This window comes from Elaeis guineensis, chromosome 5 (assembly GCF_000442705.2).
Source record: "Elaeis guineensis isolate ETL-2024a chromosome 5, EG11, whole genome shotgun sequence".
Classification (NCBI taxonomy): Eukaryota; Viridiplantae; Streptophyta; class Magnoliopsida; order Arecales; family Arecaceae; genus Elaeis; species Elaeis guineensis.
Window position 1 is genome coordinate 109,637,986 of NC_025997.2, and position 23,777 is coordinate 109,661,762.

At 36.6% G+C, this 23,777-nt stretch overlaps 1 protein-coding gene across 1 annotated transcript; it reads right to left on the reverse strand.

Moving 5' to 3' along the window:
* Positions 1-6: 6 nt before the first annotated feature.
* Positions 7-20,217, reverse strand: LOC105045381 (uncharacterized). The gene is made up of 10 exons (XM_010923640.3): positions 19,514-20,217; positions 19,363-19,431; positions 18,860-19,156; positions 18,715-18,765; positions 10,332-10,808; positions 10,187-10,255; positions 2,441-2,602; positions 1,477-1,687; positions 937-1,278; positions 7-842 (listed from the first exon to the last, which is right to left on the reverse strand). Exons 1-10 carry the CDS (start codon positions 20,129-20,131, stop codon positions 730-732), a joined length of 2,409 nt encoding a protein of 802 aa, XP_010921942.1. The 5' UTR covers positions 20,132-20,217; the 3' UTR covers positions 7-729.
* Positions 20,218-23,777: the final 3,560 nt, after the last annotated feature.

The following is a 23,777-nucleotide window of genomic DNA, read 5'->3' on the forward strand; positions in this document are numbered from 1 at the left end:
TGGAAGAATACAAAGGCCAAACTTTCCTTTTAAAATCAATAAATACAACTAGAAAACAAATCTAAGGAGTTTAATATTACATTGCAATAGTAATTGTAATTGCATTCATGACTCTACTTGAAATCTTACAAATGCCGATCATATTCTCTGTACTGCAGCATTGGCTTCTCTGCAGCCCAAAAACCAACCAGAGAAAAATGAAAATGAAACCAGACTCAAGACTCCAAACTTGAAGGCCTTGTGATTACCAAGTATATTTATCATCTCGGAAAACCTTTCGCATCCCATAATTTTTCTAACCCCAGAATTATCAAATGCCAACCTTGGCCATGTAGCATCTATCACTGACATTTTAATGACACGAAAGAATGATAAGCAAGCAGGGATTTACAAATAGCGATTTCCAGAATATAGTGGGACTAACATCAAAAAGGAAAAAAAAAATGAACTAGGAAGATGAATGAATCGACCACGACAGCACCAGCCTTGCATTACACAGACCTCATGAAGGTGCACTTGGATGGATATGTTCCACCATATAGCCAGTGGTTCCAATTCTATGTTGACCGGAACATTCTTTCAGCAATCAAGGTGCACTCTTGATGTTTTTCTATCAGCATTATCCACAAGAGTCACAGCTTGATCCGAATAAGAATTGCTCTTCACACGATAGCAGGGCACCTCCACCAGCTCTAGAAGAACCTGCTTACAATTAGTTGGATTTCCAAGCTAGCTGACATGTATATGTGGCAACTGAGGAGGATCAGGAGATATCCTATTAGCCCAAAAATTTGCAAGCTTGACACAATAATGTTCCCCATTCCAAACCACTGTTTTCATATCTGTAATCATGAGCAAAATGATCAGTCTGGGAAAGAACAGAAATATAGAATAGCAAGAAAAAAGAATTCTAAATCTCAAATTCTTTCAGTATACCTTTTAATAGTGCCATGGGCAATAATGATATCTTACAAATTATTCTGTCATGGTCAAGCATATTTTTTGGAAGAGGGAACTCATCTAGGTCATGAAATAATTTAATGGATTCAAGCAATACTTTTGCTACTCCTGCATGTTCACCAGTGGCACTAGAAATGCTTTCAAGAGCTCTCTCCAAACCGCTGGTTATCCATGCGTCAGCACACTTCTCCAAGCAAGCTTGTACTTTGCATGAGACCCCTTGATTAGTTAAAAACCAAGGCTTGTAAAATTTCATAGAGGCCCTTAAAATTTCAGCGGCTCTATAAATCTCGCCAAGGGAAAGAAAATATTGATCTCCTGCAAGACATCCAGTATTTTCAGGATTGAGAATATAGGATCATTACAAAAAAAAAAAAAAACAAAAAAAAAAAAACAAAAAACAAAATAAAAAGAAGAAGAAGAAGAAGAAGAAGAAGAAAGTTACAAATATATTTGGTTTGAATTAAAAAGAAAATGAATTTTTAAACAAGTAAAACAAATAACATGAATCTGTACCTTGAGATAATATTTGTTTGTAGACATTTGCACCAAGCGATTCTGCCCAAATCATGGCTCCATGCTGCAACTCTTGAGCACAAGCGAGAGCCATACTAGACCAGGCACTAACATAAGCATGCTGTTCCTCTTTGGATGCTAATTCCAAGATATGCAGTATTGAGGTGGAATGCTCAAAAAGTTTAATTGCTGAACCTAAATCTTTCCCTGCCTGCATTAAACTAAACAAGTTAGCACAGACAGGACTAATATAGCCCAGGAGATGCTATATACATTCATTATAAAACTAGTTAGTTTATATATAATGATAATGAATCCTTCAATTTCCATTGTCCCTCTGGATAAATTTACAGTTATGGAAGAATTTGTCAGATTAATTCTACAATATAAATTTCATAACACAATGCAAATAAGCATAAGTAATAATGGGTACTTCCCTATCATCTCCACAAAAAAAAAAATGCACATGATTATTGAAAATACCTTATTAGCGAAACTAAATATTTGAACTGTATCAATCAATTTTTCAGAAGATCTGGATGACTGTTTCAGGAATAGGTAATAAAATCTTTGATCAAGGAGCCCTCCACAAGAAGACAATCATACCATACTGTTGATGTTATTACAAAATCCTTTAATTTTTTCTTTCCATATAATAAATGGCATCCCAAAGACTCAAAGAAAGAAGTTATAAGCATCAAAGTTATGCTTTGTTAGTTCATCAGTGCTCAGTATTCTTTGTTCAACATCACAATTAATCAGGATCAAAGCAAGGTGAATTTAGTGGAGAACAAAGTAGTCAAAATTTATTCAGATAAACATATACCCATCAATCAAGCCTGTCCCATCTATATATATGCTACTTTATGAATTCTCGTTGCCATGACCATCAAGTCCATTTATCACGCACTAAGAAGTGTCAATAATATTGAAAGTAACATACCAGAAATGGAAGGGAACATACCGACAATATTTTTTCTGACAAGTGATATTCTTGCTCAATAGCTTTGAACTGTGGTTCTCCTATGACTTTAAGCAGTTGACTAACACACACATCTTTTGATGGGTGTTTCTTAATGTAAGCATCCTTGGCAACTATGGCTTCTCCCAACTTCTTATAAGCTTCCTGGAGATGGGAAATAAAAGAAATAAGAGTTGCATTTATGTCTCAAAAGGTCTAAGATGAAATTAATAAGCACTGTCAAGAAGAACAAATTCACATGGATGACCGATAACAGTTTTGTTCATTGAGAAACTAAAAGGACTTGGTTAGAAATTTGAAAAATAAAGAAAAGCATATTTTTTAAATTAAAAAGAATAAGTAATGTATGTGAGCAAGATTCAGAGCAAGAAAGCAATAGATGATACACAGGGTATATGTAGAATATAGTCCATACATGCGATTCTGTAAATAATTCATGGTTCTAGATCAAGGTTTTAAACAAGCATCACAACAGTTACAGAGGCCTTTTGTTAAAATGACCATTATCTTTCATGCAACAAATGGCCATGGAACAATACTTTTAAGTTCAAATATCTAAGTCAGCTGAAAAGAAAATAATTTTTTTCCTTGATAAATAGTGATTTAAGCAAATAACTTAATATTTGCCATTATTTTCCGTTGAAACAGCTAATAATGGCAATTATAACAGCCGATCTTTTATTCCAACATGTCCAACCCTGGCTTAACTGAGTTAATAACATGCATTACTTCTGCCATGACAAGAATGATTTCGGATGGGACCATTGCTTTGGGATGTTGGTAGTCGTTATTTAAACCATGTTCCAGATAGATATTTGATCTCAATGTCCAATAGCTTCAGGTTGTCAAACCTTGAAATTTAGCTTTGGCACATTTTGTGTGCAAAACATGGAACCGAGACAACTATATATACACTATTCATACAAGAATATGGTCATCATGTGAATAAATTGATCATCATGCTTATATATTGCTCACTGAAGAAATTGATCACCATCAACTCATAGTATGATGATAATACTTAATTCATTAGGTTCATATCAGTGTGATTTGTAATATACAATATTAGGATGCAGTGAAGTACCTACCAAGGTGCAAAAACTGATGGAGAAGTTGGTTGATAGCTTATTCCATGATAACGAGAAAGCCCAAAATGATTAAAAAAGTATTCTTCTGTCAGTTATTAGAAATACAGGTGGCAAGCAAATTTTTGCCAACTATCATGAATTTGAAGATATAGCCCGGAATATGGAATTAAACAATAGGGAAGTAGCTAGATGTGAACCAACATGGCAACAAATACTAGGGATGACGTGATTCAACCTTACCCAAAAGGTTTGACAACCATGGAAGTTACTTTCTTGTTTAGGCTGACCGGGATTTTAGAACTACATAATAAGCACCATAGGATCGGATATGTGAAATTCCAAGATGTACCAATGGGATGTGTTGGGTTTAGTGATGGCATGTGGGGCATGCCCAGAGGGTTCGTACAAGGGCCATATACAGCTATGCAAAGAATGACAATTCTCCACTGCGGACCTACAGTTGTACCTACCTTCTCCACACAATTCACCTTATATATGATCTGTAAAAATTCTATTTAAGTTATGCAATGCTAATATGATTGAATTTTATATTGGATTAAAATGGATTTTATAAGATGACTGTTTATTCAGTTCACTAGAGAAAGATTTGGAAAAGGGACTTTTCCAGAAAATGTGAAAATAGTTGTTTGTTACCCGGGGAAAAAAAGGGAACTTGGGAAATTATTTTTCCATACAGACTATCGTTATAATTTATAAACCTTCTGCATCACCAAAAACTGCTAAAAGGTTCAAAGCTTATTATATCTAAATCTCAATCCTTGAAAAGGTGTTTTAGAGGCCCTAGAAAGTTTTTATTTCCTTTATACAGAAGCTTCTCCATTTGTCTGCATATTAATTGACCACCTAAATCAGTAAACTTCAAGGAGCATATGAAAATTTAACTTAACAGGGTGATAGAAATGAGAGTGTTAGGCCCCAGTAAAAGATCAATGGCTAAGAGATGAGTCATTGTGATCTATTTAGCCCCAATGTATAACATAAATAAAAAGAAAGACAGGACACTGTCCTTGCAGCAACATAAGGCATATGATAGGAAGACATTCTTCAATTCTGTACTACGCAAACCTTTGAGAATTATAATGGTTGTAATGCTGTACACAGATAGAGTGGGCTTTTTGCAGAACAAGAGAAGCAAAGATGGATAAGTTGAGCTGGATCTGCTGAACAACTAGTACAAATTTGATTACGAAAAAGTATGGTAATGGAATTGCAGAATTTGAACTGATTGAAGATGTAGTTGTGGAAATTTTCACCAAGACATGCTGTGTACACAAAACGATCAACAAAGATATGATAAATGTATGTTAAAGCAATAAGATTATGGATGAAAAGTTTGGAAAGAAGAGTATGAAAGTTAATATGCACAGAAGTTGCTCTCTAAAAAAAACATGCACTGGTACAAAGAACATGAAGAAAATTGTTTTTTTTTCAACAGGGCATTAAATTATTAAATCATTCTTTCTCAAGAATGTCCAGCCCTAATCCTGTTTGGAAACATTTGGATATTTGACATGCAAAAAAGTTCATCCTGTTGAGACACTAATAAGTAACACATGCCTCCACAATCATAGTAAACCCATGGATTACAAAGTAGTATAAATGCATCAATTTCAGAGTAACCCATTCATTTAATTAGTAATAATGCATTTTATGATTGGGTGTCAAGAAGTAAATTGATTTCATCAAAAGAAACAAAAAAGTTACACTTCATCTTCTACTATTATAATGTAAACTCTTGAAGGTAGGACTCCACTGCCTATCTAACTCCACTTTCACAATAATTACCAAATTGCCTCTCTACTTTCTGCAATTCCCTATAACAGTTAACATCTTCATAATATCTTTTCCCCCTTCAGGCCACATGCATTATACATGTCAGATACTAGTCTACAATAACATGAACATATTTTTACCTCATAGATCAATCAGCAAAACCAATCAACCCTTATCCCAACTATTTAGATCAATCTCAAGGATTTAAATAGTGCTAGCACAAGGCATGTCAGGCAGTGTTTAGCACATGCCCTGCCTTATTTTGAAGAATCCAAACAAAATGAAAAACTCTTGGCTTGGAATCGAATGGTACCAAGCCATATTGTTGCAAGTCAATACATGCCAGCATGGATTGATATGGGCCTGCACACCCCCTAGCCAAACCAGACCAAAGTCAGTTGTTGGCATGGCAAAAAGTCAGGCATGATCAGCACTTAAATAACTTACAATTCATCATCATCAACCAATTTTATTAAGCTACCTCAATAAAAACGTTGGCATCATTCCTTGGCTAACAAAATAAATGTGGCATAATATGGCTTATTGATAAAAATAGACAACTTCGAGCTCTGTTTGTGGACCAATAACATTGGTTCACTTGTGTTAGCTTCCAAGTGTACTAGAGTGCGGCATGGGGCGAATGCACATGTTTTTTTTTTTTTTTAAAGTAAAAATAGCATTTATTTTTAAATAAACAGCACATATGTCAAAAGGACTTGAACCTTTGGCTTATGGTTAATATAATCCAACTTAGGTACACCTAGTCTCGCAGGATGGGAAAGACACAATGGGATAGGTGGATGGAATGTGAGATATGGAAGGAGGGGTGCGGAGATATGAACAATTGGTCATGCCTCATGCCCAGAAACATTAAAGGAGTTGGTGTTATGTAGTAGAATAAATATTATGTCATTTAGATGCTATCAGGCCACCAACCAGCCCATAGGTAGTTCAGTAAGCATGCTTTTTCCTGCGAGGCTTGTCTCAAGTTCAAATCCACGTATGTTGCTCCCAGGATTCAACAACACATTGGGCACAGATCATGCAGGGATGGTGTGGTGGTTCTAGAGTGAAGATGGCATAGATTCAACTAAAAAGAAACAAGTTCAGAATGCCCGAGTCACCCAATCCTGTGTAGAATGTAATTTGGGCCCACAAGCCTTGGTGACCCTTGCTACAACAACAACAGACTGGGCTGGCCAAGTGTCACAAATGTGGCAACATAGTGGAGAGTAACGAACATGATCTGCTTCAACATGCACTTCCACCTCAAACATGGAGAATATTCATTTATCAGCATTATTTAAATCAAACATTAAATATTTATTTTAAAATTATTTAAAAAAATCTAGAACTAAAAAATATATATTATCTTCAATCACTTCAACAACAACAACAACAACAACAACAACAATAATACTAATACTAACAATAAACATTAAATGGCTAATGTTGCATAGGTACCATCAATGCAAACTATAGGTTTCCAAGGCTAAATATCGATCAACATAATAGGTCTTTTCGATCCAAATAAAGTGGTTATTTTCATAATGGTTTGTACTCAATTTAAAACATCGTGTCCACTCTCCTAAGTGGACCAATATTCTCCTCATCTGGAGATGAACTTTATTTTAATAATAGCTCCCTATCCTTTGGGGATTATAGAAATGACCTTTTAGCAATGGCATGTAATTTTTATTTTTTTAACAAAGTTTTAGCTTTTAGGAGTGGTTGTTAAACATAAGCAAAATAAGTAAAAACTACCTCCAGAACCTTATACTAAAACAAAATCCTAAAGAACCTACTCCCTCTTTCTCATCTATAAAATAGGTGGAGAAAACTAGCTAAACCAGTAATTCGCTCTCTCCATCTGTATGGAAAGTGTTACCATAGGACTGAAAATAAATCGGATTTGGATCGGACACTAACATGTCCATATCCATATTTACTTTATTTAACGAATACAAATACGGATATAGATAGTAATCAGATGCAAAAATTTATATCCATATTTGTTTTAGACTGATACGGATACAAATCGGATACCAAATATACGGATATAGATATGGATATAAGTTGGATGATTAAACTTTATGGCTACAAAACAAAGATATTACTAAGTGAATGATAAATCAAGTTCATAGCATGTTAACATGATCATTTATTTTTCTTAAAAATTCACGAATGCTATACAAAATTGAATAGGATTACAAATGGAACTGGATTTTCAGGTACGGATTGGATAGTTGTCTATCCATATTCATATCCATTTTTTTTAATGAATATGGATGCGAATACAAATATTAGTCGGATGCTCAAATTTCTATCCATATTCAGATAGATTTGGATACAAAAACGGATCCGGACGGATATTATCCGATCCACTTTCACCCCTATGTTACCGCCCTTTAATTTTGGGATATTCCTTCATTGGTAGTTTAGGTCTCCAACATGGCTTCACCTCCTCTCTTTGTTGCAGGTGACGACAATGGTGATGTAGCACCACCTAGGACCTAGCTGCGGAGATCCCCATCTTTGAATCCCCAATTAGATGTTCATCAACATCCCCTTTTGGCCCCACATACCAAGTGCACCAGTTGAAGTTGGTCATCCAGCATTAGGGACACATCCAAGAGACGAAGCTTGGCATTCATCAAGTAAAATTACCTCTATTTTCCTACATATTAAAGTATATTTTTCCATAACTTGGCTTCCCTAAAATTTTCTTTTCCAAGCCCCGAAATGTTGTAGTAACTCAATATGCAACTCAAAAAATCACCAGCTAGTGTAATATCATCGCAATGTGAACAGTTCACAGTGGAATATGGTTAAGCGAGTTTCTTGAGTAATTTTTTTCTGAGTTACCATAGCATTGCTCTTCTAACAGCAATGGATTGGGTTGGCCTAGTGTCACAAATAGTGGAGAGTAATGAACATGCTTTGCTTCAGCATATATGCCCATCTTAAGTGTGTGGCGGTTTAAATATGGCATCCACAAGCTATCGCAGCAGCATCTTCTCATGACCTACTATTTTTTCTTGAACGCAATTTTGGCAATCGAGAAGCACTAGAAACTGAGTGCTATGAACTTTGGCTTTTCTAGAAGTGCATAGGTCAGGGGTTCTTTAGAAGGAACCAATACGAAGCAACAGATTCTACTACATGCTGACTTCCACCAAGCAAAGGAGTATGAAGCCGCTTTTAGTCCACCTTGACTTCAAGCAATTACAACCACTAGGAGGCCACACCCTATTCTAGGTTTTCTTCACCCCTTACATTTTCCCCTCTCCCAGCCCCTGCAAAAGGGTGCCTTAAATTGAATGCTGAAGAATCTCTAAAATTCCCATCCATGGTGTGTACCACATTTGTTACTCGTGAATAAGAGTTGCGTCTTAGATTTGTGAGAGTTTCTTCTTCGGCTGGTGCTTGGGTCCCTTGTCCATCAAAAACCCTCTTATAGGGCTTTATTCTCGCTGCATAACTCATCTACCAAGAAGCAAACAAAAGATCGATCAGGTTACCAGTTTTGCCTCAATTGTGGTGGAAACCATAGTTTGAGATGCATTCTTGCAGATGCCAGTGGTTTTCTTTTTTCTGAGTAAAGGTTCAGAAACCTCAAATGGCTTTCATTAAGAAAAAGAAAGAAAATATCAGGGGAAAGAAAGAGAGAAAGGAAAAAGAAGGAAAAGGAAAAAGGAAAACAAGAAGGCAAAACAAAACATGAAGATAAATAACAAATTAAGGATCGGTAAATTGCTTGTTTTTGTGAGCAGAAACCATCCAAGTCCAATCTTTTAGGAGGAAATTGATGAAGTCCAACTTAAAATTAGAATGCCTTGCTAAAGATTCTAGAGTTCCTTTCCTGCAATTCTGAAGGTTGTTTGTTCGTTCTGTGTTGTAACTAGGGATATCTAGCATCACTGCTATGGAATTTAGCAAAATGTTATTTAATCAGTTTGTTTTGGTCGACAGACCTCATTATGCATGAAGCAAATTAACCCATGTAGCATCTCTATCCTTGCTACATCATCCAAACCCCACATCTCCACCCTCTTTCTTATTCCTCTCCTATTCTTCATCTTTCCCTTCTTTTTCCTTCCTTTTGCTTTCATTTTCTTCTATTGCTGCACGGACTGGCCGCACTATTTAATAAGATGATGAATCATTGCATTAACAACAATTGCCCAGCTTATAACATATAATCATTATCACCTCACTGGTATTGGGCTTAGAGGTTATCTTTTTCACGACAGCCATTATGAGCTTCAACCAAGTCAAAGGAAAGCAATTGAATTGAAGACAAAACTAGAACATAAAAGGATTATTACATGGTCAAGAAGGTTATAAAGAGAGCCACACAGGAGAACATATTAATAAATATGTACATTAATTCGTAGACACATACATAGATACGCATAAACGTAAATACAACAGAATTATTAAACCAACATGGAGGAAAAGAAGGGTGCACACAATGCCAGATGACCTAAATATCCTTTATTCCCATTTTCTTTCATAAGAAATAAAGTATTGTAATTTATCCAGCTGTTATTTGCATATAAATATGACAATCACATGAGCAAATGATGAAGCATTTTGTTGCCTGTTTAAGAAAGAAGAATATGCTTGCTACCTTTCAGAACTATCACATGGGAATAAAGGATTGCATTTACGTTGGGTGATGGTCCATAGAGTTACTTTTGCTGCTGTTTGTGTTATATTTTGACTAATGAATACATGTTTACAGATATTGTATTTAACTTGAGCATTAAGACAGCATATTCCTCAAAAGAGGGAAAAAAAAGCAAATGTTGCTAAAAGTAGAGTAAAAAATAATTGCACTCACCTGGATTTCCTCATTGATTGTCATTGCTTTAGCTTGTTCACCAGAGAGAGAAGCAACCTTTTGAGCTTTCTAAAATCAAAAATATTTCACATACTAAGCACAGTGAAATTATATTGAAAAAAATTATCATTTAACATGCACTAACCTTGAGATCATCAAGAACATGAACTGTTAAGAATAATGCTTCTTCTTTCAATCTACGGAACAGATCTAGAAAAATGTTGTGCGCCAACTCAGTAGAATTACATTGATCTGTTTGGACTGAAGAATTCTGATCACTGACTATTGTTTCTGTAGCCTTCTGGAATTCCCAATCAATTTCATCAAAGTCATCATTACCATTTGTGCTGACAGAATGTGAGCATTCAGCTGAGCTTTGTCCATTTTCTCTGGGATTTTGTGTGAGCTGAACATTTTCTAGATCAGCCTTTTTGTACAAATTTGAGATGCTATCATTAAAATCAACAACTGAATTATAACTCAAGTCCTTGATTTCATTTCCCACGTAGCTAGGGTCACAAAGGAACCCATTATTATCCTTAAAGGTTCCAGGATCTTCGTGTCCATTTGTGTAAGTAGATGCAGGCCAATCACCAAGATTATTCTCCCACAAGATGGTGCCCTGTAAACACAAAATATCAGATTTGTCTCCTATAGATTTATTTATGTACTGGTTTTTTAAGGAAACATTCAGTATTCAGACAAAGTGTCAACATTAAAGCATAAATGCAGTTCAGCATTACCTAAGCAACAAAACGAATTGACTAATTGACAGTATTTAACAGACTCTGGTGGAAGGAAACAATAAAATTAATACAAGGGATCACCTTTTTGTAGTGGTGAATATCAACAAGGAATGAACTAACGAAAAGCACATATCACCATCATGAATATTAACAGTATCAAACTATATACATGATATTTTAAATTGGCGCAGCGAAAATTTGACTTTCCTACTAAAAGTACCATAATCAGATGACAGAATGCAGACATTGTCACTGAATAAATTATTCACCCAAAACACTGTAGCTTTTGAAGGAATGTGTTTGCATAAGAAAATCTTCTCTTGTGTCTATCAGCTATCTTATGAGTTGGACAATCTTATAAAGCCACCATAGTTTATATAACTATTACCTCACCATAGCATCTATAATTATTACTTCACCTTACATGTCATGGGGAAAGAACTCATTTTTTTCCCTTTAAACAACTACATTTCATTGCACAAAGAACTTTGAAAAATGAAAAAGCGAAACTGAAAACAGGCAATAACTGAATTGTTTTATAAGTTGATTCTAAGTATATTCAGGATCAGATCTGTGGTATGCATTCCACACACTTGTCCATCATATGTTAGTTTTACAATAACAGGAGAGAAGACACTCGTGACTCCATAATTTATGCAATAATAGAACTTTTATTTCTACTTCACAGGTTGCATCAGGAAATATTTGTGGTACCAACATTTAAAAGGTTCCTAGTAGTTCTCATGGACATGGAGTTCATTGACATGACCATCGCAATCATGTAGAAAATGGGTGAGGATCCATGCTGCCATATAGTCATTGCCATCAAGTTGGTCATGCTTGGGAAACAAGCCAAAACTTTGATGTTGATAAAGTTGGATAATAGTTCATTAAGTAACCACCCTTTCTATGACTTCTGACCAAGAAGAGAGTGACAAAAGAGAAGTAAATTCCAGCTACCATGCCAAATTCATACTTTCACTCGCAAAGGTCGGCCTTGATACTTGTTTATAACACAGTTAATCTTCTAATCTCTGCATCTAAAGGCATCTTTCCTATTTTCAGATAAAATTCCCTTTGTAAGAAATGACTGTATAAGGCCCCCTTCTTTACAATTATTACAATCAATAACTTCACCATCTAGCGACCGAGAAATGTACCACTGTTTTAGCTCTTGGTTCAACCTCAGGTGCAGTTTTCATATTTGATGGCCAAATCACTTCAGCATTGGTAGAAGCCCTCTTAACTTTCTGATAAACCATCACCTCCCCTTGAGAAAATTATCTATTTTGAAAGCCAAATATTTGAACAGATTTTTTCAGCCAAAGCTGTATCTTTTGCATCATCCTAAATCTCCATTATTGCATGAGGCTAAACGTAGCCATATGCTCATATCTATTTGAATTGTAGATATAGTGCATAGGCACCTTTTAGGCACGAAAGGACCATCTTCTCATCTTCATCAATCTAGCATCAAAAGTTAAACTCATTAAACCTTTGCACATACACATCAACTATCAGGATGCTTTGCCAAATAAAAACCAGATGATAGGGCATTAACCCATAATGACTAGATGAGATGATGGCATATGTTTCTTTTTCAGTTGAATTTCTATCTCAGAGATCCTCAATTGCATTACCTGATCTTCCACTCAGTGTTTCAAAATGTAGCTGCAAGATGTGGGCAGTCAAGAGACCTTATAGTGCATACCAAGCATGCAGGTTGTATACAAGGGTGCACATGCAGTTAACATTTCTTAATTGCTAAAAATAAATAAAATACATTAAATACAATAAAAATAATGGCAGCAACATTTTTTTGATAAAGAGTAGCAAAATTAACAACAATAACACCTAACAGTTGAGTGATAAATATAACAAAATCTGTATTCGCTATGCAAAACCTACATGCAACCTAACCATTAATCTTAAGGGTTTTTTGCATGTATATCTACGTAAACATTCAAATTTGCATAAATATCCTTTCAAAATTTATATTTGTATATATACCCTTATAAAATACTTGTTTTGCATGTATATCCTTCTTTTTCTTTGTTTTTTTGCATATGTTCCCATATCATCTAACGCCGTTAAAAAATTAACGGTTTAAAATTTAAATAACTAAAATACCCTTTTGAATAGATGTGCAAAAAAAAAAATTATAAGGATATATATGTAATAGCAATCTTACGAGAGTATTCATACAAATTTCAATGTTTAGAAGGATATATATGCAAAAAAATCTAATTTAACTTTTATCTATTTCATCTAGATGGATTCGGGCCCTCTTACTCCACCATATAGTAACATATTACACAATATAACAACATGATGATGATATTATATAATATTTTATATATTAGAATACTATATTATATTTTACTTTTAAGCAAGATGGGATGACTATGTCCATCTTATAACAATATAATATATCTTATATATTTCACAAAGACATATTTGATAAAAATTTTTAAAATAAAATATAATAAGATTACAAATTCACATTGTTACGTAATGCCCAAATCCACAATTATGTCTATTCTGTGCAAATGTACAAGCTATCCATCTAATATTAGATTTAGATATTTTTTTCAGAAACATATTATTATACATTAGATGAAATATGGATGGTTACGATCTGTCTATTTTTTAGATAAAATAATTTTAATCTATCATTTGATAAAAAAAATCATTTTATCTAATGTGAGTTAATAAATTAAGTATATTTGTTATTTTAGTTGTGCATGTTAATTTTTCTCTATTAGAATAAGGAAAGAATTAACAAACCAAGATAGGTATATTACACACTCTAATTGGATTTTTTGCATGTATGCCCTTCCAAACATTCAAATTTATATAAATACCCTCATAAAATTACTATTTGCATATATACCCTTATAAATTTTTCTTTTTGCATATCTACCCATAAAGGTATTTTAATCATTTTAATGTTAAACAGTTAATTTTTAACGGTGTTAGATAATATGGATACATGTGCAAAAAAAAATATTTTATAAGGATATACATGCAGATATCAATTTTAAAAAGATATTCATACAAACTAAAATGTTTAAGAGGATATACATATAAAACAATCCTAATCTTAAACAAATTCCATTTAAAAAACCCATGTAAGGGTGGGTCGCAAATATGGCCCGCAATACTAAGAATGTTGCATATGCAGCCACACAATATTAAGCAGGCCATATATGCACTACACAATGCTAAGTGCACTGCCCTTTTTTTCAGTTTATTTGCAGTCTAATTAGGTACAATAAGTATATATGGGTAATACATAAGGTTAGGGGACTGCATTAGTCATAGCAATTCATGGCCTGATGTGCCAACACAATATAAACCCAACATGCGATAAGCAGGTTTTGAGTTTGACAAAAAAAAATGGGTTCAAGCTGTCAACAAGTCAATGCAACTCGACCCGTATATTAAATGGTTCCCCAGGAAGAAAGGATACTTCAAATCATATGCCATGTCCGTATTGGATACCAACACTCAATGCATACTTCTTGAATACATGTCGAATGCTTATATTAAGTATTTTATTTTTAAAAATTTTAAAAAACACTCTGTATACTTCCCATATGTACTTTGGATGCTTCCCCAATACCTCCAAAAAAGGAGAGGGTCAATTTTGTAGTTTTCTGAAAGTATGGATTGTGATGTATAGAATAATGACAAATGATGAGCTTATAAAAATTAACGCTGCCTTATCAAGTATAGAATATATTATTTGGCAGCTTCCAATGCTTTATAATTCCTATTTTATATACATGCATTCATAGATAGGGCTGTCAAAATGGGCTTGGCCCACAGGGCCAGCCCGGCCCAACCTTGTAAATGGGGTGGGTTAGGCTGCCATATAAATAGCCCAAATAATAACCGGGCCTATTTGGCCCACCCCACATCAGTCCAAGGGCTAATATGGGTTGGACCGAGCTAACTCGGGTGGGCCATGAAAATTTAAAAAAAAAAACCTATTCATTTTTTAATCCCTAACTCCTGAGCCCCATTGCCCCACATCGCCGATCGCTGTCGCAGACCAGCAGGACAACCACCTCCACCGGTTCCTCTCCCTTTCGCCTCCCAGCTTTACAAATCCCCCCTCTTCCTCCTCCTCATCGTCAATACCGCCGCCTTCGGCCTCCGAGTCCAATCACGAATCAAGATACGCCGGTCCCCTCCTTTCCATCGATGGACACCCCTCCATCTAACCTCCAAGCAATCCCCCTCCTCCAGACCCCTCCTCTCTTCCGTCGATGGATGCCCCTCCATCCAACCTCCGGACAAACCCCCTCCTCCTCCTCCTCGTCGCCAGCGCCGTCACCTCCGAGTCAAATCTGACCTCGACTTCTCCTCGGGCTCTCTCGGTCTCTCTCTACTCTCCAAGCTCGACCGCTTGAGGTGCCACCACCTCCGAGTCAAATCCGACCGTGGCTCCTCCTCCTCGGGCTCTCTCGGTCTCTCCACTCTCCGAGTTAGATCCGCGCTGCCTCCGACCTCCCCTCAGGCTCTCTCGGTCTCTCTCCACTCTTCAGGCTCAACCGCTCGAGGCTCTTCCCCTCTCGGGCTCTCCGTCTCTCTTTTTTTCACTCTTCACTCTTTAGTCATTTGAGGTTCAAGGCCCATGAGCTGGCTCGGCCCAGTCCACAGCCCTCAAAGGACTGGACTGGGCCAGCTATATTGTGTCCCATTTTTTGGCTGGGCCTAGCCCATCAAATTTTAAGCCCTTGTGGGCTGGGCCGGACCCACCCATTTTGACAGTACTATTCATAGATGCATGTATGCATGTACAAAAACAAATACATACATATACATGTGCATGTGTGTATGTATAAATATTGACATATCTTAGCTGCACCATGCCCTACTTTTTCAAGATTTGTTGCATCAGTGTTTCTGAATCATATCATATCATATCATGCATGGTTCCAGTCCAAGTTTAAAGTTGTGACCCATTTAACCCATTTGATAATGGGGTGAGGTAAAGTGAACCTGTTTGCAACCCATTTGTGACCTGTTCATAACTCATTACTTGTGTCCAATTTGGCTAAGAGATCACTACAGAGCAGATTTAACCCGACCTGTTTGCTAACCAGGTTATGCACGTCAAGTTGGGTTATCCATTTATTCAATGGGTCAGTTCAGGTTCAATTTCTGACCTGTTTAATAAGCAGGGCAAGTTTAAGTTGGCAATTATTCCATATTACCCGTGTCTCCAATCAACCCACACCAACCTGACTCGACCCATGGCCACCTATAGATTGCATCAGCATATACAACCACATGCACCACAGTTTCAACTGTCTCAGTTTTCAAGAATCATGGGCTAGTCTCCTTTAGTTTTATCTTGTGAAATACAACCACCGTTGGACCATCATGTCGTGCCTTTAGGAGTAATCTTCAAGGCTTCCAATCCATTCTATGGATCCAACTCCAAGATGAAATTAACAACACTGTTCCAAAACTCCACATAATATTTGTTACGTACTGCATCATGCACTGAGCAACTATCATGCTCAAAAACATATTAGATATAGGGCCATCACTAAGACCAGCAGACACATACCTGATCAAAACTAGATTCGGCCCATACACCTAGGTCGAGTTTGGCTCCAAAGATAGACCCATATAATTTTTCAGTCCAGGTCCAGATCTACCAAATATTTACCTGACCTGAACCAGATCAGACCAGATCACATACATGCCAGTGTACGAGTTTGATTTTCATGGACCCTACCTGACCTAGACCAAAACCCTAAAGCCACACTTGACAGCTTACCTGGTATATATTATAAATTTTAGAAGTATATCCCTGGCATCTCTTATAAAGCTTATGAATTTAATCCGAATTTATGTTATCACAAATTAGTGGATAATTTGAATATCATGAAAATTTGAGTTTTCTGAATGACGGTACTTGTTTAAGAGCTGGTCTTGGTCCAACAAAACCCAGACCCTGGCCTCGTCCACCCAATTATTGGATAGGTAGGGTATAGACTCAAAGGCAGACCACAAATAGGGTCTGCAAGAGGTGGTGTCTAGACCTGACAAAGAAACACCTTTAGTGATTAGAAATCATTGCAGGAAGTTCTCATTAATTGTTATCTGATGTTGCATGTGCTGCTTGGTTGACTGAGCATGCAAAAGACCATTAACGCAGCAGTATAAAGGTCAGTTCAATTGCTCTAAGAACATCCTCTTGATAAGTCCCCATCACAACACTCTTTTTAAACATGATAAACAAGTCACAAGGATCTCCATTCTCTATCTTTTTTAAATACCATGTTTCCCGATCTTGTAAGCTCTAGAATCTTGTGCAAGTATCAAAAGTATGCTTTATGGATTATCATCCAAGCTGAAGAACATGTTACACCCATTGAAGGTTCAAACCATGTGACTTAGTACAAGAGAATAAATGTAATAACGATCTATGGATGAAATTAGCAGGTGGAACTATATCAAAAGAAATTGTTAAAAATAAGTGCCCATGCTATAAAGAATTTAAAGGAGAGGATGGAAGGGTTAGATGAATTAGAGATTCTCAGAATATATAAAAAACGAGGGCAACAAAAATAGAATAATTAAGACAATGAATGAGATAAGCTTGGCAAAGTAATCATCACTGAAAGATCTAAGAGCATCACAAGGTCTCAATGAGTCCTCACCTCCCTTTTTTTCTCCTTGTTTTGGGAGAGAAGGGGAAATAGAAGAGGCCTGCAGGCAATATGCTACAAAATAGGGGGGAATCCTCTTAACCCCACAAATGCCAATGAAGATGGGATTTGAATCCCAGATTTTGATACAACCATCAAGCAACTTTAACTAGGTCAATAAGCTGGCCCCTTCTAAGTCTTCACCTTATACAACTGGACCAGGAGGGCAATATATATGTACCATCTATTAACAACATACCACATCTCAAAATCTCCTTTCTAAATGATTCCTCTATTACAAGCCTTGATAAATGTCATCCACTAACTTCAACACTTGCACATCCTTCACTTGTATAACTACTAAAGAAGTTAGAATTTGGCTACCCTTTACTTGATTCATTTGAGTATATTCATTTCAAAGCTGGCTTTTACAAACATGGGCAAGATAGATCCAATTTTCTTGTAAAATCTTTACTTGATTAAAGTAAATATTAAAAAAAAAAAATCAAGGTTGGACCCCCCTTTAACTTAAATACTAGAGATCCAAACTTCTAAATCAAAAATCTTTACATGAACTTCAACATAAGCCATTCAGCTGGCCATGAGTTAGTCCTGATCTCTCACTAAAGCTTTCTTTCTGGTTCTTCTTCCCATGAATCTGAATCCAAGTTTTACTCACCTAGTACTCGCACGCGGCAAAGGTGGAAGATCAAAAAATATTTATATGCATATTTTTCAATGACTATTTTCATATAAACTACAAGAATGATTACTATAATAACCAAAATACTTCTTTTGTTTCATGATCAGCAACTAGCATATGAGTAATGTCATAATAATGCCTATTAGTGATAAAGAATAGCATAATAAAAGTAGTCAAAAAAAGGGAGTAAGTGAAACAAGGGTGGTGAGGTTGCTGGAATGGAGACTAAAAACAATTCAAAGAATGGAAATGCACTAAAAGTGCTTCTACTACAATTAACGTATCAGATACAGTATCCTCTAATTTTGCAGCTCAGAAGACATGCATATTGCAAGATCAGCATCCATACAAAAGGCAGGTAAGTGGGGATTAATGAAGGAAAACTATGACAGAAATGATGTTACCAACCTGAGTGCCGTTTTTGGTTGCAAGCAATTCCGCTTCAGCATCTGAAGTCTTCTGTTCTTTATGGCGGCCAAATAGAAATATATTTATCAGACTGCAGTTTGTATGGAATATCATTAAATAGCCTGAAAGACAAGAAGAACATCACCTCTTGTTCCGAAACAGCTTTTTCAACTTTACTTTTAGGAAACACATCCTGAAATTCCCAGCTATCTTCTCCATTATTCTCCAGATTGTGAAGCGATCCATTTCCATTCTCGACATCTTTGGTTTGCTGGTACGTGTCTAAGCCCGAATTCTTATAAGGAAGAACACCAGAATCAAAGTTCCACCCGTTCGTAAATCCATCATGCTGGGAAAATATATGACTCAGATCTCGCTCGCCGTTGCTGACATTAAGCAGACCGGTGGTTCTCCAAAGATCTCCCGACCTATTATCCACAACCTTCAAAGCAAAATTATCAAATTTTTGACCATAGCATGTGCATGCAATCAGCTTCATTTGTACGCATTAAGAGCATAAACGACAAAGTAGATCCATGGACAAAAGCAAAACATACTCTACTCAAAAGGCAGATTCATGAGCATTGCATGTGATCTATCCATGAAAGAACCAATTAAAGGGATAACAAAAAGGAGTCTAATTCCCACCTCGATTCCGTTACCATTTGCCGCTGCTTTTTTATCAAGCCCAGAGATGTCAGAGCCCTTTTCTTCTTTCTGTTTCAAAAGAAAAGAAGCACCTTTAGCACAAAAGCAAAGAAATCATCAGCCCACACCACCATCGAACACCTGGCATCACCTTAACCCCGGAGTCCGGCGAGGAGGCATCCTTAAATTCCCAACTACTCTCATCGAAGTCATCATCCCCATCAACCGGATCAGATCCAACCTTCGTCTCCTCACAGCCGACACCACCAGCCGTTCCCGCCTGGCCGTAAAGATCCGCAATCAGGTCCTTTAATCCAGCACCCGCATCCGATCCAATCCCATTCTTCGTTGGACTCTTCAAAGAAGAAGAAGACGAGAACCCGTTGCCAAAGAGGGTTGGGGGATCCAAGGTCTCGGGCTCTTCCACCTCCTCTTCTCCGAATATGGAGAGCGGAATCGCTCCCCTGACCTTCTCCCACGTCTTGCCGGCGTCGGCCACGTCCTGAGGCGCGGCGATCGGGGCGGCATCGGGGAAGGCATCGAAGGGGAGCGGCGGGTTTTGGGAGGGGGCATGGGATCCGGGCGAGCTGACGACGAAGTCGCCCCAGTCGTCGTCTTCCGGCGGCGGCGGCGGCGGGGGGCCGGGTTCGGGGAAGAGAGAGGGCGGCAGCGGGGAAGGGGCGGCAGATAAGGAGGACGAGGAGGCGACGAATGTAAAGTCGCCGAATCCGTCGTCCCCGTCGTCGCCGAAGAAGAGGAGCTCCGCCATCGCGGGCGGTAGCGGGACGGAGAACAAAGCGGACGAACGAGAGAGGGAGAGGGAAATAGGCTTTCTTTTTACGTTTGGGGGGCGGAGGTGGAGTCCATTTGCGTCGGTCGGTGTATAAATATGGACCAAAGAACTTGACGAAAACTCTCAAAAATATTCTCTTTTCTGAAACTAACCGCAAGCATATTTGTTGGTGGGGACAACCGATTACATCAGCTATCATTCCGCAAAGGGCATTACGTAGGGATGTTTGTTACGAAGGTTTTCGATGTACCATCATTTTGAACAATATTTGGGAATGTTAGGTCCGCGTAAGGCTGGTGCTGGGCCCCATGCGATGTGCTGGGAATGAGTTGTGATGTTGGAAGATGGTGGGATGGGAGCAACATTGGCTCGGGCGATCAAAGGCATCCAAAATAGGTGCGTGTGTGTGAAAATTAAGTTTTGGCACGTGCAATGTGCATGCAATTGCAATGCTGAAAATGTTGGTACATGTAATAGCCGGCATGTGCAACTTTTAGTCCTGAAAATTTAACATCTGTCGTAAGTTTCAAGGTCTATTTAGTTTTCAGGGCAGCTGTACTTGGTTATGTTCCAATATGTACATAATTATAAATAATTATGTATATATAGATATAAATATGTACAGGAATGATGTAATTGTATACAAGAACAACATAACTATATGTAAAACTATTATAAGTGTGTGTAAATCTCATATAAGTATGTATAGGACTAAAAATTAAATGATAATGGTTAAGAGACAGCATGTTAAAATTCAATCAAAGAAGATTGTAATGTTAAAAAGAACAAATGACAAACTAATTAATGGCAACTCATCTTATTATTATCGAGGATGTGGTGGAGTGATAGCACTATCTACCACTTTTAACAATAGTGGCCTATATAACATGCTATGACAAAGATCGGTGTCAAGGTAGTTAATAAGGATCGTTTATAAATATCATATTGTAATGCTTAAAAAAATAACCTTTGATATATCAATCAATCTAGTTTTATTTTAATTATCTTTACTTTATCTTTACATTTTTATCTTGCATTTAGACTTCCAATAAGATTACATCGTAGGACTAGCTGTAATGTAAATTTCTCCTATTGTAGTCCTGGCTATACCTAATCCAACTTTATCTATCTTCTTTCAAACGACTGTGCAATGATAGTGAAAATCCTTGAAGCTCTGCACCTAAGCTACTTTTAATATCCTTCCTTTGATTATCCTCTTTTTAGCAAGTCAAATACCAATGGCATGTGCATGCATCTACTCCCTTTGCCAATACAACTTGTCTAACATGCGTTCGATGGCTAGAAAATTTGGAGGACATATGTAGGGACGAGCTTTTATTGCTGATGTGGAGCTAATGTAACAAGGACTATTGACATGGTGTAGATGTTGATAGATGCCATGACACTGATGACCTAACATGATACATTGATGTGGTGCCAACTAGATATAGATGTGGTACTGCTAGTTGGATGCTAACATGGCAAATGATGCTAGATTAAAATGAAATAAGTCAAATTCAAAACTAGATGCTAAATCAAATAATAAGCTGGATTTAAACTGAAAGGGTTGGATCTAGGTTTGAATCGATTCACAATCTCTTTGATGCCTTAACAATCTCAATTGCTCATGGAGAGAAGTGGGGGAGGAACTTTCACAAAAAAGTTGAGTTTAGAGAGTAGGAGATTAGTGGATAGAGAAAAAATATTAAAGAAGGGAGTGGAGATCAAGAGATCGATGAAGAGAAAACAGAGTCAAGTAGTAGATGGGGCTCTTAGCACTTGAGAAGGGCAGGCTTATCAGAAAACTCAATGGAGGAAGAGGAAAGGGTGATGATATAGCATGATAAAAGATAGGACTTCAAACTACAGCCTTCTTCTTAATATGGTTAACAATCGATGGTAATTGAAAATGCAAGGTTACTATAATAGCTCTGACAGAGTCAATTGTGGTGTGAAGGTAGCAGAGCTTCACATCGGGCTAACGAGGAGAGTAGCAACTTTTACCTAGATGGTGTCTTGGATGTGGTGCAGGAGAAAGAAAGAAGGCGAAAGAGGAAGCAGAGGACTAGCAAGGGTGGTTGGTGTTGGCCGATCATAAAGAAGAGGAAATGCAAATTCACTAGGAAAAAGGGGATTTAGGCAATTTTTTTCCTTTTTGTGTTGGTGTGGTGGGGCATGGACAGTGGTGGTGGTGCATTGGGTTTACTATGACTACGATGATAGTGTAGCAAAGATGCTATGGTAATGGTTATGAATCGAGGTTTGCTCTTACCAATTAATGCAAAATAGAGAGAAAAAGAGATAAAGAGAAGAGAAGGAAGAGCAAGGGAGAGAAGAGGAGGACAAAAGGAGAGAGGAAGGCAAAGAAAGAGAGAAGGATATCTTGATATTTATTAAGCTCAATAATGCAAATTGTATTATTAATTAATAGAATAATGAATTCATATAGATAACCCAAAATTCTAATAAGAGTCTACAACTAAAAATAAAATACTAAAATCTACACAAAATTCTAATTCTAATTCTAGGATATTGTTCTACTAGTAGATCATATAGAGATTTCAATAAAAAAACTCTAGCACTAAAAAAATCACTATATGTTATTTTTTATGAATCTAATAATCTTCTATCAGGGAAGATAGATTTTCTTGATGATGTAAGATCTTAAGACAAGGAGATGAAGAAAATAACTTTAAAGGACACTCTTCAAGAGCAAGAAAAAAATAATAAGAGTATAAAGATGAGGATGAAAAACATCAAGAATCATCAAATACTCCTCAATAAGATACAAATGATTTGCTAAAAGAATGGAGGTATACTCATAATCATCCTAAAAAATTAATTATTGACAATCCATCTTAAGGTATTAGGACTAGAGTATCCATTAAAGAAGCTTTAAATTATTTTGCATTTGTATCTCATATTGAACTTGAAAACATAATTAAAACTAAAAAAATTATAATTGAATTAGTACAATACAAGAAGAACTTAATCAATTTGAAAGAAATAAAATTTGAGACTTAGTTAAAAACCTAGAGATCACCCTACCATTGATGGAGTCTAAATAAAACTCAAATTCTAGAGTCCACAAAATCCCAGTTCTAGAGTCCATATATAAAATTTGTTAATTTTTATATTTATGCTTAACAAAAGTATGCCTAGTTTTTTTTTTATTGGACAGTCCTCCTTCATACTCTCCTAGTTAGAAAGAATCCAACTTCGTAGAGTTTGATTGTAAGTATGACTTTAGAAGCTTAGGAACCAATGTGCCAAACCCATCCTATATAATCCTGAAAGCATTAGATAAAGGGTGGCCTTTTTATTAGATAAGATAAAGATAGAAACCATCATCAAAAAAAGTAACAATCTCATCATCCAAAACTGTCCTATCCTCATCTCTCTGTTGAGGAACATGTGGTGCCTAGGAATTGAAGTACCTGTAGGAACACTAGATGCCAAAGCAGGAGGTTCAAAGATGCCATGGGAAGGTAAGAAGTCATTCGCATTGAAAATATGACTAATATTCATATAATCAGGTAAATCAAGTAAATATGATTAGATCCAAGTTTTTTAATGCTAGGGAATGGCCTAATGGCTCAAGCATGTAATTTTGGATGAATAT